The following is a 16,567-nucleotide window of genomic DNA, read 5'->3' on the forward strand; positions in this document are numbered from 1 at the left end:
GCTCCGCTGCTCCTCCGCTCCTCCGCATCGCGAGGAACCAGTTGAGGTGGCTGGGGCATCTGGTCAGGATGCCTCCTGGACCTCCCTGGTGAGGTGTTCCAGGCACGTCCCTCTGGGAGGAGACCCCGGGGAAGACCCAGGACACGCTGGAGGGATTATATCTCTCGGCTGGCCTGGGAACGCCTCGGGATCCCCCTGCAGAGTTGGCAAATGTGGCTGGGGAGAGGGAAGTCTAGGCTTCCCTGCTTAGGCTGCTGCCCCCGCCACCCGAACCCGGATAAGCGGCAGAAGATGAAGATGAAGATGAAGACTTTTAATACCTCCTGTTGTCATATGAGGTTATTTGTGTATGTTCTGGGCCCTTGCCGGGACCCGTTAGTCGATTTTTCTCTTTGCAGTGATGTCATGTTGTCGCCTTGTAGCTTGGCTGAGTCCTATGCTGATTTCCCCATTGTCTGTTTTTTCCCGGGTCCCAAGTCTGACCTGAGTAAGGTGCTGGTTGTGCATAATGGTGAATTGGAAGTGGATGATTACTTTGAGGTGATGACTGGCATGTCTGGTCAGAGTAATAACTGGCTATTGCTTGCTGAGCAGGTAGGAGTGTCTGTTGGAGTTGCCTGTGGGGTCTGCCTGGGGCCCAGACCTGTACTGCGTGTAGTCGCCCCTCCACCTGAGTTTGACTCCGCCTGTATGGTTGATTTGCTATCTTCCACGAATCCCTCTCAGAGGTGCATTTCCTGGGATGTTCCTTTCCCTGTTACGTCCCGCACGCGGTCCCCTCCCCTATTTGACTCGGGTTTGGCTCGGCAGAACTTCACTTGCTTCACAAGTTCTGGATTTGTTGGGGCTGTGGACCGGGGATGGTGCAGTAGTGTGTATGCTGTTAATGTGCATTTTTCTGTAGCTCGAGCCAAACTTTGGTGGTGGTGTGGTGGTCCGGTTCTTAGGAGTGTGCTGCCAGCCCGATGGGCTCCAGTCACCCTTCTCTTACCTCCTACTGTCTTCCTGGGTTTCCCTTCAATTTGTTTATTGTGCAATTTCACTCGCGATGACCTGCAGGCGGTCCATGAACAGCTCAAGGCGACGTCCCTGATGGCTTTCCAGAATGGGATGGCGTTGGACATGATCTTGGCTGAGCGAGGGGGTGTCTGCTCTCTGTTTGGGGAGCAGTGTTGCATGTACATTCCTAACAACACTGCCCCTATGGGGAAACTTACTCGTGCTATGGATGGCCTTAGGTCCCTTAGTCGTAAGATTACTGTGCACGCTGGCATTGATGCCCCCATTGGGAATGGCTGGTTTTATGGGTTTGGTAAATATCGGGCCTTCGCTGCATCAGTTCTGACTTCTGTTGCATCCTTCTCTGCTTTGCTGCTTTTGTGTGGATGCTGTTGCATCCCGTGTATCAGGGCTCTGCTGCTTATGCTGGTTGATGCTGCCTTAGGTCAGCGCATTCCTCAGCTTGTTTATGACCCACTACCTACTTCAGATCTACCTCTCTCAGATCCTTTTCCCTTCTGTTTTGATAGTGATGATAGTGCTGATTCTGACGCTGATGTGTGATTGTTTTTCCTTACAGGATGTTTTATGATGAATGTTCTTCAAACCCTGCCAGGTGTGACCATTTTGATGTTTTAGTTTTCTGTATCTCTTTGGGTAGTTAGTGTTATTTTATGGGTTTGTTTTGTTGCTTTGTTATGTTCATGAATTGTGATTCTTTTGTGTTGATCCTGAAAGGATCAAAAGAGGGGAATGTGGTGGAATTATGCGTCTAGTGTAGTTTTAATATATTACTCATTTATTAAGTTTCTTTTAGGTAGTACAAGATATATATTCTGCATAGTTAGAGTAGTTCAGTAAGCTTGCTTTAGTAGATTCATGCATAAAACTAAGTGTTCTGTTCAAGGCCTGTTTCAGCTTTGACTGTTGTTATCTCCAAGCTAGCAGTTGTTTTGATTAGTGCTGCCAGGCAGCGGTTGTTTGTGTCTGCTTAAAGAACACTGTAGCACTCTGAGCAGGGGCAGAGCTCTCGAGACCTCTCGCCTGCAACATCTGTACATGCCCAATAAATTGAACAGAAAACAGTTGATTTATAGATTTATTCCTCATCGGATAAATTCCACGACAGTTATATATGCTGAAGATATCATTTTATGCCATTCTAGATTTGAGAGATCAATCCCAGCAGTCTGACGCCTTTTCAGCTAGTTTGGAGCAATGTCAGGATATAAAATCACTTTGACAAAACCAGGTGACCTATAAATAAATCAAAAGAGCTCAGGGGTAAGTCACCCTTCATCTGGACCCAAAAAGCCTTTCAATATTTAGGAGTTCATGTTTCCCCAAAGATCTTTGCCTCTTGAGTTACGTCTACCTACTCCAAAAGACAAAGACTTGGAAAGTGCCCCCATTTTTATTTCCTGGTGTAATAAAATAAACCTGATGTCATGTTTTAGTACTTTGTTTCAGACACTCTCCTGCTGTTTGGATTCAGCATTGTTTACATGTATTGAGGGTAAAGGACGCTTGTCCCTGCACCGACACAACCAGAGGGCGTCTTGGTAAAATCCATATAAACTCCTGATGCATTGTTGTAGTAGCTCCGCCTTGAGTCGCCTCAGGAACACCGGCAGAGGGATCTGGTGAAGAGCGGCGGGGCATAAAGAGCCAGAAGGTTTTCAAGTGGCTGCCCGGTGATAAAACTGTTGAACAGAATTAACTTTTTATGGTTTCTTTCAGTGTGAGCTTTTAGACATAGTAAACTACTCTCTTCAGATGGGTGTCTTCTCTTCTGCCTGTAAAACGGCGGTGGTAAGGCCCCTTCTGAAGAAGAGTGGCTTAGATCCAAACATGGTTGATAATTACCGACCTGTATCCAACTTACCGTTTTTAAGTAAAATAATAGAAAAAGTTGTTTTTACTCAATTACACAAGTTTTTGAATAAACACAACATTTCAGAAAAATATCAATCTGGTTTTAGGACTAACCACAGTACGGAGACGGCCCTCTTAAAGCTTGTTAGTGACCTTAGATCTAGCCTGGACTCACAGAAACTTTCTGTTCTGGTTCTTTTGGATCTTAGTGCCGCATTCATCATCAGATTTTATTCAACAGACTCAGAAGTCTGGTGGGCCTCTCAGGGATGGCTCTTAAGTGGTTTCATTCCTACCTCTCGGATCGACAATTTTTCCTAAATATGGATACATGCTCCTCACAAACCTATGAAATAAAATGTGGGGTTCCCCAAGGATCAATTTTAGGCCCGTTACTTTTTAACCTGTATATGTTACCACTTGGGGATGTCATCAGGAGACACGGCGTTGATGTCCACAGCTATGCCGATGATACACAGCTTTACATCGCCGTGTCCCCTGATGACTTAGAGCCACTAAATGTCCTTTTAAATTCTTTTAAATCCACCCACCCAAACTGCTGGCTTGGACTTCACATGCAAAGGAACTTTGACCATGGATTTATAGATTAATTGTTTTTTAAAACAATTTTCTGTGTTTTCTTCTCCTCTTGTTTCTTTTCACTGTTTGATTTTTACTTTGCTTTACTTTACTTTACTTTACTTTACTGACTTTCTGTGTTTTAAATGTTACAAAAATGCTGGAAAAGCAAATAAAAAGACAACTGGTGGGGAAAAAAAGCAAAAGATCGATAGTGTATTAAAAGAAAGGTATGATTCCAACTTAAAAGTGAAGAGATAGACAGTTGTTATGAAACTGGCATCCGACACATCCCCGGCTCTGACTGACTCACGGCAGACCTTCATGAATCCTTCTGGACGGCCTGGGACTCCTCGCCTCAGTTCATACACTACAGGGACGCGTCAGAGAAAAGGAATTACCACAGAGCCTGAAACGGGGCTTCCAACACACCCAGAAACATGGCAAGGACAGAAGTCCACTATTAAACACAGATTATCAGCTGTTTTCAGGATGCATTGCAGTCAGGCTGGAGATGATACGACCAGCGCCAGATGGCTCCTGGGTGGAGGGAGGACTCGGAACATCAGGATCATCCTGGGCTGAACTGGCTTTGGAAGTAAATGTGTTCATCTAACTGGTGTGATGTGTCATGACATCACAGCTGTGTTGGAGCAGAGTACACGCCAGAGGTTTCCGGTCAGGAGGGGTTGGACATGGAGCCGACGCTCATAACGCTCGCTGAGCTGCTGGATAGAAGTCTGAAAAACAAGGTGGTTGAAGATGTGAACATTTTGGACACAAAATGATGACAAGCCGATTTGCAGACGGCACAAAATAGTTCATGACAGACGAGATAAATGTCCACACTAGAGGAATTTATTCTCCGTTTTCTAAGGCATCAGCTGTTGAACTGCGAAATGTGAGATTTTATGATGAAGCAGTGATATGATCAATAATTCACTTCAGAATTAAAATGGAAGGGAAATATTTGGGCATCACCATCACAAAAAAGCAAAAAATGAGAAAAAGAAAAGATTTTAAAGAGAAATATATAAATCTCTTGTTAATTCATGGCTTTGAATGGACACGACTGTTTTGGAAGATTGCTCTTAACTAACATGGAAAGTCTGTATTTTATCCAGCTGCAATTCTCTGACACGATGCTCCAACAAATATACATCTTTCTCAAACAGTGATCCAACCGACCAGAGACCATTCTGATATTCCAGTAGATCTGAGGCCGCGCTGATCAACAGTTCACATCGCAATCATGAATTTATTCGCTCACCTGAACGCATCCTTTCCAACTGAAAAGAAAGTACATTCTTCAGCACTATGATGCAGAAAAAAGATGGAAAATACGGAAAAGATATAGTTGTCTACTTTTGCCTGAAATTAAAGAAGCGTCTTATAAATCTTTAAATTAACACATCTAAGAAGTCAAATTCCTGTAGATTCTGTGAAAAAGAATTGAAACAGAACAGTGAACTATTGTGAACGTGTGTATGAGGAGCGTGAAAGAATATCACCCAAGACGGGTTAATCGCAAAGAATTTCCTGTGAATAGCTTGATCCTGCTGGGCTGACATTTTATTGATCGATGTAAATACAGTCGGTCATTGGTTTACAAACAAGTTCCGTTCATAGCGGTGTAACACAAAATTCTGTGTAAGTCGGAATTTTACACTTCAAGCTCCAGCAGGTCCTCCTGCTCAGAGACGTGTTCCTCTGGGTGAAGCGGTTCCTCGTCCTGATAGTAGTCTATACATTCTGTAATCATAAACAATAAGAAATATAGTTAGACCCCTCAGTTTACTGTAAATCTGTAAAAACTGACCAATCCAAACGTTCCGACCCAAATGAAGTTGTTCGTTTCTTATATTTCGTAGCTTCTTCTCCCGGCTCCCCTCCTCCCCCTCCAGCAGCACATACCTGATAGCCACACCCTGCATATAAACAGCGTGTTAGGATGAAAATACAAAGTAGTGAAGAATGGTTTATTTGCCTCCTCCCGCTAAACAGCCAAGAAAGGGAAAATCGTTGGTGGAAAAAGCTGCAAATAAAAAAGGCTTGGATCACGCAAGAACCAGAGGGGGAGGAGCCAAGACAGGGGGAGGAGACAGGGCAGAGGGAGGAGCCAATGCAAGGGTACCAATTTTACATCTTGCTAACTCCCCAACATGACCTAACCCAGCTTTAAATACCCCCTAAACACCCCCATGATAACTACATAACATCTAAATACACGTATTATACATTATAATAATGGGCAAACATTACAGGCAATTAATATAGACATTTAAATAAAATTAGACAAGTATTTACATTTTTTGTAAGTGAGTCGTCCTCTGGTCTATTCTAGAATATGAACATTTAATCTAAACAAACAGAAAAATAAAATAAGAATTCCGACCATGGAGGGGATCATTATATCTCTAAAGCTCCTCTTGGTGAAGCAGACGTGCTCAGTGGAACACAGCAGCCAGACCACCATGCTGCTGCTGCAGGGCTGGACCACACTGGGTGAAAAAGTAAGAACACCAGTGGATTCTAGGTTCCACATGGACACAGGCAACAGTTTTCCCCCATCATGCATCTCTCTTTCCTCAGCAGCAACAGTCTGCTCTTTCCCAGAATTCCTGTTAGTGTTTCTTGTACGCAGAGGTGCGAACCTCTTGCTCCAACGGGGTGAACTCAGCAGTTGCCATGGTGATGCCAGGGATCGGAGCTCCACTGAAGACAGAGGTGATTCTGACTTGACAAAGAAACTCGGGCTAATGAACCCAGAGTTTGTGATAAAGAAGATGTGGACGTTGTTGTGATGTTTCCTGTGCAGATCTTTGCTGATGGTCATGTGACACCTGCTGAAACAGGGCTGATATGGTGGTATTTACGCCTCCTCGCCAGGATCCGGTCAGTGCAGAGCTCTTCTATGTCTGTCCTGTTTCTGAAATGGCTCCAAAATATTTCGATGCTCCACACGCTTGTGGCTTGGAGCAGCTGCTTTTCTAACCTTTTGTTGCTCCTGTTTTCACAGAAACAACGTCTTCGAATCGCTTTCCACCTAATTCTCCTCCTACATGAACTGCAGCTGAAGCAGCCTCTGTCTGATGTCTGATTTGGCTGCAGCAGCTGGCAGCTTGTGTAAAGTGTCTGCCCGTCATCCCATCATGCCTTGCTGCTCTGCTCAGCTCTGACCAATCAGGGGCCCCGCCCCGTGTGATGTCACGGCAGTATAAAGAGGCGCTCCGACTGGCCGGCTGCTCTGAGCAGAGTCAGCGTTCCCGGCCCGGACGGCTCGGCTGGAGGGACTGCTGTCAGGAGGAAGGACAGAACTACACGGCACCGGCCTGTAGTTTTGTTTTCTACTGAAAGGTTCCGACCCGTCTCGTCTGGATTCTGCTTTTCTGGAGCAAGACTTTCTGATTCCTGCCCTCAGCCCTGCTCTGGGCTCCTCAGGCATCCTTGTGCAGACAAGTAAGTGAAGTTTTGTGATGGAGGTGTGTGCTTCAGACAGAAGGAGCGGGTTGGTGCCGTAGAAACGTCCAGAGCAGCTCCGGCGGCCGCTGACGGCGCCGGCCCAGAATAGCCGCCGAGCCTCTGATGGCTTTTTAAGGGAATCAGCAGCAGCAGCAGATATCACTTCTCCTGATATGTCCCACATGCTGCCTGTCAATCACTCTGGGGGGGGGGGGCTATTTATAGTTTGTGGCCAGTGTTGCCCCCCCCCACCTCCTCAGGAATGATTGACAGCAGCAGCACCACGGCCAGCAGCTGGGTCCGGTATTTTTAGTTCTGATCAGACCAGCCGTTAAACTTCCTTTAGGTCACAAGGACCAACAGACCCAGACCCAGAACCCTTACCCTGTAGGCCCTTCATTCAGGGAGGGGGGACGGAACCAGGTCCGCAGGGACCAGATCAGAACTGGACAGGATGGGTCTGATCCCTTGTGACCTGCCTGACATAGAACCTAAACCAGTTCAGGTTTCTGCAGCTTGACCCGGTTCTGTTCACAGTCTGGATTCATTTAATCTGGATTAAACCGGACCTCCTCCACCTGGTTCTGCTTTCAGTTCTTTTAATCAATAAAAAACTTAAACAGGAACAAATATATCATGTTGATGAGACCAGAACCAAGTCCAGGATCAGGTCTAGAGGCCTGTTGTGGATCAGCTGGAGGGTTATCAGCTGGATCAGACAGGTCCTGGATCCCCTCCAGGGATCCCGAAATAACTCAGAACTGCAGCTGTCAGTGGGTCAGCTGTCCGACAGAAACATGGACCCTGAGGATGACGGAGAGCCCCAGAGGCATGCCGCGGGTATGACGGACCACCCTGGGTCCTCACATGTCTGAAGAACTGGAGACCGGTCTGAGTGCTGGACTACAGAGGAGGACAAACCGTTTGTTTGGAGCTGCAGGTCTTTCACAACATGGATTGGTGAGACCCGGTCTCCATACGTGTCCCTTTGCAGAGTCCAGCTCATGGGGGGGGTTCAGAGTTTCCCTGCTGCAACGCACCTGACTCAGACCAGTGGCTGCACAAGTCTGATGGGTATCAGGATGCAGGAGTTGCCCATCCCTGGTCCAGGATCCAGAACCATCTGGTCCAACGTGGACCTGGAACCTTTGGTCAACCAGTTTGACCAAAAGTTCTTACATACCGTCTAGACTGACTCCTTCTAACCCATGTCCGAAAGAGATGAGAGTCGGCATCTCTGGACTCGGAGGCGTCCGGGAGTCCAGTACTGCACTGGGACCGGTACTGGGACATAGTCCCACCTGAGAGTCTTCCTCACCTGGTTCCTCAGTGTTGGACGCAGGTGCTGGGAGAATGGAGGTGGGCCGTTGCAGATCTCTGGTGCTCCATCCTGGCTTCAAACTTCGCTGTGAAGCCGATCAGCTGGTCAGAAGTTTGGTTTGGGGCTTTGGTTTTGGAACGCCCAGAACTGGTCTATGTTTCTGTCCCAGTTTCTTCCTGGTGTTTGTTGTTTGTTGTTGTTTACTGCAGGTAAGATCCAGAATTTCTTTGCTTCCTTCAACGTGTCATGTTTCATCATACTGTGATGTCATCCAGGATGCTGAAAGCCTCGTGTCTCTGTTTCAGGGTGCCGACCGTCATGTCAACACAGGCGCCGACGTTCACACAGCCGCTGCAGAGCGTCGTGGCACTGGAGGGTAGTGCCGCAACGTTCCAGGCTCAAGTTAGCGGTAAGAAGGAAGAAGGCTGCAGACGTGGTCAGCAGGGGAACTTCAGTTCTCTGACTCCTCCCTCTGTCCTCCTCAGGTTCTCCAGTTCCTGAGGTGAGCTGGTTCCGTGATGGCCAGGTTCTTTCTGCCGCCGCTCTGCCCGGCGTTCAGATCTCGTTCAGTGATGGCCGCGCTATTCTGAGGATCCCCGCTGTGACCGCCGCGCACAGCGGACGCTTTTCTGTCAGAGCCACCAACGGCGCTGGACAAGCCACGAGCACCGCCGAGCTCCTCGTCACAGGTGAGGCCAAGACCAAGTGGGACTTGTTACGGTTTGGAGCGAGACCAGGTGGGACTTGTTACGGTTTGGAGCGAGACCAGGTGGGACTTGTTACGGTTTGGACCGGGACCAGGTGGGACTTGTTACGTTTTGGACCGGGACCAGGTGGGACTTGTTACGGTTTGGAGCGAGACCAGGTGGGACTTGTTACGGTTTGGAGCGAGACCAGGTGGGACTTGTTACGGTTTGGAGCGAGACCAGGTGGGACTTGTTACGGTTTGGAGCGAGACCAGGTGGGACTTGTTACGGTTTGGAGCGAGACCAGGTGGGACTTGTTACGGTTTGGAGCGAGACCAGGTGGGACTTGTTACGGTTTGGAGCGAGACCAGGTGGCACTTGTTACGGTTTGGAGCGAGACCAGGTGGGACTTGTTACGGTTTGGACCGAGACCAGGTGGGACTAGTTACGGTTTGGACCGAGACCAAGTGGGACTAGTTACAGTTTGGACCGAGACCAAGTGGGACTAGTTACAGTTCGGACCGAGACCAAGTGGGACTAGTTACAGTTCGGACCGAGACCAAGTGGGACTAGTTACAGTTCGGACCGAGACCAAGTGGGACTTGTTACGGTTTGGACCGAGACCAGGTGGGACTTATTACGGTTTGGACCGAGACCAGGTGGGACTTGTTACCGTTTGGACCGGGACCAGGTGGGACTTGTTACCGTTTGGACCGGGACCAGGTGGGACTTGTTACGGTTTGGACCGAGACCAGGTGGGACTTGTTACCGTTTGGACCGGGACCAGGTGGGACTTGTTACGGTTTGGACCGAGACCAGGTGGGACTTGTTAGGGTTTGGACCGAGGCCAGGTGGGACTTGTTACGGTTTGGACGGAGACCAGGTGGGACTTGTTACCGTTTGTATGGAGACCAGGTGGGACTTGTTACAGTTTGGACGGAGACCAGGTGGGACTTGTTACAGTTTGGACGGAGACCAGGTGGGACTTGTTACAGTTTGGACGGAGACCAGGTGGCACTTGTTACGGTTTGGAGCGAGACCAGGTGGCACTTGTTACGGTTTGGAGCGAGACCAGGTGGGACTTGTTACAGTTTGGACCGGGACCAGGTGGGACTTGTTACGGTTTGGACCGAGACCAGGTGGGACTTGTTACGGTTTGGAGCGAGACCAGGTGGGACTTGTTACGGTTTGGACCGAGACCAGGTGGGACTTGTTACAGTTTGGACCGAGACCAGGTGGGACTTGTTACGGTTTGGACCGAGACCAAGTGGGACTTGTTACGGTTTGGACCGAGACCAAGTGGGACTTGTTACGGTTTGGACCGAGACCAGGTGAGACTTGTTACGGTTTGGACCGAGACCAGGTGGGACTTGTTACGGTTTGGACCGAGACCAGGTGGGACTTGTTACGGTTTGGACCGAGACCAGGTGGGACTTGTTACGGTTTGGACCGAGACCAGGTGGGACTTGTTACGGTTTGGAGCGAGACCAGGTGGGACTTGTTACGGTTCGGACCGAGACCAAGTGGGACTAGTTACAGGTGACTTAGACTCTCCAGTTCCTCATACTGAAACCAGTCTGCTCTGATTGGTCAGCTTTAGTGGCCTGATCAGGCCCTGCCCACCATTTTGAAGAAGCTTTGATGCCTGTTGAAATTCAGGTATTTGATTGGACAAGCTCAGCCTTAAATAACAGGGTTTCTGTAGTGAAAGAAGTTGGGGTGCGTTTACGGTGCAGATGTGATTCGGTGCAGAACCGAGGCCGAGAGGTGAAGAAAAGCGCTGTGCAGTATTCTGCTGCGTTGCTTTGGTGTGGCTTTGTTTACATTTGTGCAAGAAGAAGAGAGTTCCAATCTTCTTCGTCCCATTCTTTCTCCATCCAGAAGGATCCGGCCAAAACTAGCATGGTGCTTTAAAATAGGAGCAGAGGGAACCCCCCCCATAGCCAATAACCGACATTTAAACTGAGTCAGATACCAGAGATGTCTTCAGAGTCTAAATTTATCCTGCTGTCAGGGGTGGGGGTGTTATTTAATCCAGTGATAAAACCAGTATAGAGGCAGCAGCTGCAGCAGAACTTTCCATTAAAGGAAAATGGATTTTTTTGTGATCAGCTGGAAGCTCTGTTCTGGGATCAGGACTCTACTAGACCTCCTTTTACCGCCATCCTGGTTTTACTCTTAATTTAGTCAAACTGACAAGACTGAACATCTCTGGAACAAATATTTTTATCTTTGTTGGAATGAAACGCTGGAACTCCATCTGACTGCAAAAAGGTGTGACAGGGTTTTTACTGTGTCTTGGTGTCTCTGCAGCGGAGACGGCGCCACCGAACTTCCTTCAGAGGCTGCAGAGCTTCACCGTTAGGCAGGGCAGCCAGGTGAGACTGGATGTCAGAGTGACAGGTATACCCACACCTGTGGTCAAGTTCTACAGAGAGGGAGCCGAGATTCAGAGCTCGGCCGACTTCAGGATCCTGCAGGATGGAGACCTGTACAGTCTGCTGATTGCTGAGGCCTTCCCAGAGGATTCTGGGACCTATTCTGTGACAGCCACCAACAGCAGCGGACGGGCCACATCCACCGCTGAGCTGCTGGTCCAAAGTGAGCTCCGTCACGTCCACCAACTGTTGGTGGTGTTACTATGTTCTAACCACAGCAGAAGGATGCAGGTATTTAACCTCCAGGTCTGCGTTCTGGTGCAGGTGAAGAAGCTGTACCGACTAAGAAAACCAAGACGATTGTGTCCACATCCCAGATTGAGACTTCACAGACAAGAGTGCAGAGGGTGAGACACACCAGCTCATCCATGAATTATACCTTCTCCCCAGTTCAGAAAGTTGCAGGAGCAACAAAACATCAAGCTACAAAAAATCTTCTGTCCTTTAATATCAGAGGCTAACAGATCTAAAGAGCAGCATGTAGCAGCTCTGACGTCAGCAGCTAACATTTCTGTTATCAGCAGCTAACATCTCCAACATTAGCAGCTAACATCTCCAACATTAGCAGCTAACATCTCCAACATTAGCAGCTAACATCTCCAACATTAGCAGCTAACATCTCCAACATTAGCAGCTAACATCTCCAACATTAGCAGCTAACAGCTGTAACATTAGCAGCTAACAGCTGTAACGTCAGCAGCTAACAGCTGTAACGTCAGCAGCTAACATCTCCAACTTTAGGAGCTAACAGCTGTAACGTCAGCAGCTAACAGCTGTAACGTCAGCAGCTAACAGCTGTAACGTCAGCAGCTAACAGCTGTAACGTCAGCAGCTAACATCTCCAACTTTAGGAGCTAACAGCTGTAACATCAGCACCTAACATCTCCAACATCAGCAGCTAACAACTGTAACATCAGCAGCTAACAACTGTAACGTCAGCAGCTAACAGCTGTAACGTCAGCAGCTAACAGCTGTAACGTCAGCAGCTAACATCTCCAACATTAGCAGCTAACATCTCCAACATTAGCAGCTAACATCTCCAACATTAGCAGCTAACAGCTGTAACAAGAGCAGCTAACATCTCCAACATTAGCAGCTAACAGCTGTAACGTCAGCAGCTAACAACTGTAACGTCAGCAGCTAACAGCTGTAACGTCAGCAGCTAACAGCTGTAACGTCAGCAGCTAACAGCTGTAACGTCAGCAGCTAACAGCTGTAACGTCAGCAGCTAACATCTCCAACTTTAGGAGCTAACAGCTGTAACATCAGCACCTAACATCTCCAACATCAGCAGCTAACAACTGTAACGTCAGCAGCTAACAGCTGTAACGTCAGCAGCTAACAGCTGTAACGTCAGCAGCTAACAGCTGTAACGTCAGCAGCTAACAGCTGTAACGTCAGCAGCTAACATCTCCAACTTTAGGAGCTAACATCTCCAACTTTAGGAGCTAACATCTCCAACTTTAGGAGCTAACATCTCCAACTTTAGGAGCTAACAGCTGTAACATCAGCACCTAACATCTCCAACATTAGCAGCTAACAACTGTAACATTAGCAGCTAACAACTGTAACATTAGCAGCTAACAGCTGTAACATTAGCAGCTAACAGCTGTAACATTAGCAGCTAACAGCTGTAACATTAGCAGCTAACAGCTGTAACATTAGCAGCTAACAGCTGTAACATTAGCAGCTAACAGCTGTAACATTAGCAGCTAACAGCTGTAACATCAGCACCTAACATCTCCAACATGAGCAGCTAACAGCTGTAACGTCAGCAGCTAACATCAACCACATTAGTAGCTAACAGCTGTAATATCAACTGCTAACATCTGTAACATTTGGAGCTGAAACCAGATCATGAAGTCTCATCAATTTAGTTTTGAGAAATGAAATTGAACAGCAGCTGAGTGTTCAGGTAAACTGGTCTGAGAATTTTCCTTCTGCTCCCCAGAAGGTGGAGGCCAGTTTCCAGGCCACCACTATGATGGAGATGCATGTTGAAGGAGGAATGATGACTCAGCAGTTGGCTCACAAAACTCCACCCAGGGTCCCACCCAAGCCAACCTCCAAGTCCCCGCCGTCCCACGTTTCCAAGGTAACAGGAGGCCGTCAGCAGTCACCTTCACCCGTCAGACATGTGAAGGGGCCGACGCCCACACCTGTCAGGTACGTCTACACCTGGTCAGAGAAGCCAGACGACATGGACTTGATGATGATGACGTGTTTTTGTCTGCAGACCTGTCTCTCCGTCCAGCAAACTGTCCATCTCCCCCATCAGACCCGTCAAGTCTCCTGTGATGAGCAGGAAGCAGGTATGTTCCTGTCAATGGACATGAAACCAGGTGAGGATGTGCTGGTCCACAACCTGCCCTCTGTTCCAGGTCTCCGCCTCTCCTGAAGTCCTGCCACCCTGGAAGCAGGGAGAATACATGTCTGAAGTGGGCTACACCAGCATGACCAGTATGACCAGTGCTAGCAGTGCCACCCAGCTCCACATGGAGAAGCACTGGGAGCAGCAGGTGGTGGCCACCAGAGAGGTGAGCGAGATGGAGGAGTCAGACAGAGGCTGCTGCAGCGTGTGTTGGACGTGTGCTGACGTGTCATTGCGCTGTGATTGCGTCACTGTCCTGTCACTTCTTGTTTGTGTGTCAGCTCTTCAGCGTTGTTAATACTACGCTGAACCGTCGTCATGGTGACACTCATCATCTGAAAGGGAGACATGGTCGTGGAGAATTAGGTTCATTTCATTCAGAACAGCTTTATCTCAAGGTCTTTCACAGACCCAGTCCAGTTCAGTCCAGCTGGCCAAAGAAAACCTCCATCAGAACCAGAACCAGGAAGGAAAACTTCTATCTGGACAAGAACCAGGAAGGAAAACCTCCATCTGGACCACAACCAGGAAGGAAAACCTCCATCTGGACCAGAACCAGGAAGGAAAACCTCCATCTGGACCAGAACCAGGAAGGAAAACCTCCATCTGGACCAGAACCAGGAAGGAAAACCTCCATCTGGACCAGAACCAGGAAGGAAAACCTCCATCTGGACCAGAACCAGGAAGGAAAACCTCCATCTGGACCAGAACCAGAAAGGAAAACCTCCATCTGGACCAGAACCAGGAAGGAAAACCTCCATCTGGACCAGAACCAGGAAGGAAAACCTCCATCTGGACCAGAACCAGGAAGGAAAACCTCCATCTGGACCAGAACCAGGAAGGAAAACCTCCATCGGGACCAGAACCAGGAAGGAAAACCTCCATCGGGACCAGAACCAGGAAGGAAAACCTCCATCTGGACCAGAACCAGGAAGGAAAACCTCCATCTGGACCAGAACCAGGAAGGAAAACCTCCATCTGGACCAGAACCAGGAAGGAAAACCTCCATCTGGACCAGAACCAGGAAGGAAAACCTCCATCTGGACCAGAACCAGGAAGGAAAACCTCCATCTGGACCAGGAAGGAAAACCTCCATCAGGACCAGGAAGGAAAACCTCCATCTGGACCAGGAAGGAAAACCTCCATCAGAACCAGGAAGGAAAACCTCCATCAGGACCAGGAAGGAAAACCTCCATCTGGACCAGGAAGGAAAACCTCCATCAGGACCAGGAAGGAAAACCTCCATCTGGACCAGGAAGGAAAACCTCCATCAGAACCAGGAAGGAAAACCTCCATCGGGACCAGGAAGGAAAACCTCCATCTGGACCAGAACCAGGAAGAAAGGCCTCCATCGGGACCAGAACCAGGAAGGAAAGCCTCCATCGGGACCAGAACCAGGAAGGAAAACCTCCATCGGGACCAGAACCAGGAAGGAAAACCTCCATCGGGACCAGAACCAGGAAGGAAAACCTCCATCAGGACCAGAACCAGGAAGGAAAACCTCCATCAGGACCAGGAAGGAAAACCTCCATCGGGACCAGGAAGGAAAACCTCCATCTGGACCAGAACCAGGAAGAAAAGCCTCCATCGGGACCAGGGAGGAAAACCTCCATCAGGACCAGGACCAGGAAGGAAAACCTCCATCAGGACCAGGAAGGAAAACCTCCATCAGGACCAGGAAGGAAAACCTCCATCAGGACCAGGAAGGAAAACCTCCATCAGGACCAGGAAGGAAAACCTCCATCAGGACCAGGAAGGAAAACCTCCATCAGGACCAGGAAGGAAAACCTCCATCAGGACCAGGAAGGAAAACCTCCATCAGAACCAGGAAGGAAAACCTCCATCGGGACCAGAACCAGGAAGGAAAACCTCCATCGGGACCAGAACCAGGAAGAAAAGCCTCCATCGGGACCAGAACCAGGAAGAAAAACCTCCATCGGGACCAGGGAGGAAAACCTCCATCGGGACCAGAACCAGGGAGGAAAACCTCCATCGGAACCAGAACCAGGAAGGGAAACCTCCATCAGGACCAGAACCAGGAAGGAAAACCTCCATCAGAACCAGGGAGGAAAACCTCCATCAGAACCAGGGAGGAAAACCTCCATCGGGACCAGAACCAGGGAGGAAAACCTCCATCAGAACCAGGAAGGAAAACCTCCATCGGGACCAGAACCAGGGAGGAAAACCTCCATCAGAACCAGAAAGGAAAACCTCCATCAGAACCAGAACCAGAAAGGAAAACCTCCATCGGGACCAGAACCAGAAAGGAAAACTTCCATCAGGACCAGAACCAGGAAGGAAAACCTCCATCAGGACCAGAACCAGGAAGGAAAACCTCCATCAGAACCAGGAAGGAAAACCTCCATCAGAACCAGGAAGGAAAACCTCCATCTGGACCAGAACCAGGGAGGAAAACCTCCATCAGAACCAGGGAGGAAAACCTCCATCAGAACCAGGAAGGAAAACCTCCATCAGAACCAGGAAGGAAAACCTCCATCAGAACCAGGAAGGAAAACCTCCATCAGAACCAGGAAGGAAAACCTCCATCAGAACCAGGGAGGAAAACCTCCATCGGGACCAGAACCAGGGAGGAAAACCTCCATCAGAACCAGGAAGGAAAACCTCCATCGGGACCAGAACCAGGAAGGAAAACCTCCATCTGGACCAGAACCAGGAAGGAAAACCTCCATCGGGACCAGAACCAGGAAGGAAAACCTCCATCGGGACCAGAACCAGGAAGGAAAACCTCCATCGGGACCAGAACCAGGAAGAAAAACCTCCATCGGGACCAGAACCAGGAAGGAAAACCTCCATCAGAACCAGGAAGGAAAACCTC

At 48.8% G+C, this 16,567-nt stretch overlaps 1 protein-coding gene across 1 annotated transcript in view; it reads left to right on the forward strand.

The window, feature by feature from the left end:
• The first annotated feature begins 6,680 nt into the window (after positions 1–6,680).
• The window catches only part of LOC306766733 (titin-like), a 377,999-nt gene continuing 368,112 nt past the window's right edge, over positions 6,681–16,567 (forward strand). Inside the window, 8 exon segments of the mRNA XM_079254554.1 lie at positions 6,681–6,912; positions 8,542–8,645; positions 8,722–8,925; positions 11,236–11,523; positions 11,625–11,707; positions 13,312–13,526; positions 13,597–13,672; positions 13,742–13,897. Coding sequence (XP_079110680.1) covers positions 8,555–8,645; positions 8,722–8,925; positions 11,236–11,523; positions 11,625–11,707; positions 13,312–13,526; positions 13,597–13,672; positions 13,742–13,897 — 1,113 coding nt within the window. The 5' untranslated portion in view covers positions 6,681–6,912; positions 8,542–8,554.

This window comes from Telmatherina bonti (assembly GCF_933228915.1).
Source record: "Telmatherina bonti genome assembly, chromosome: 15".
NCBI lineage: Eukaryota > Metazoa > Chordata > Actinopteri > Atheriniformes > Telmatherinidae > Telmatherina > Telmatherina bonti.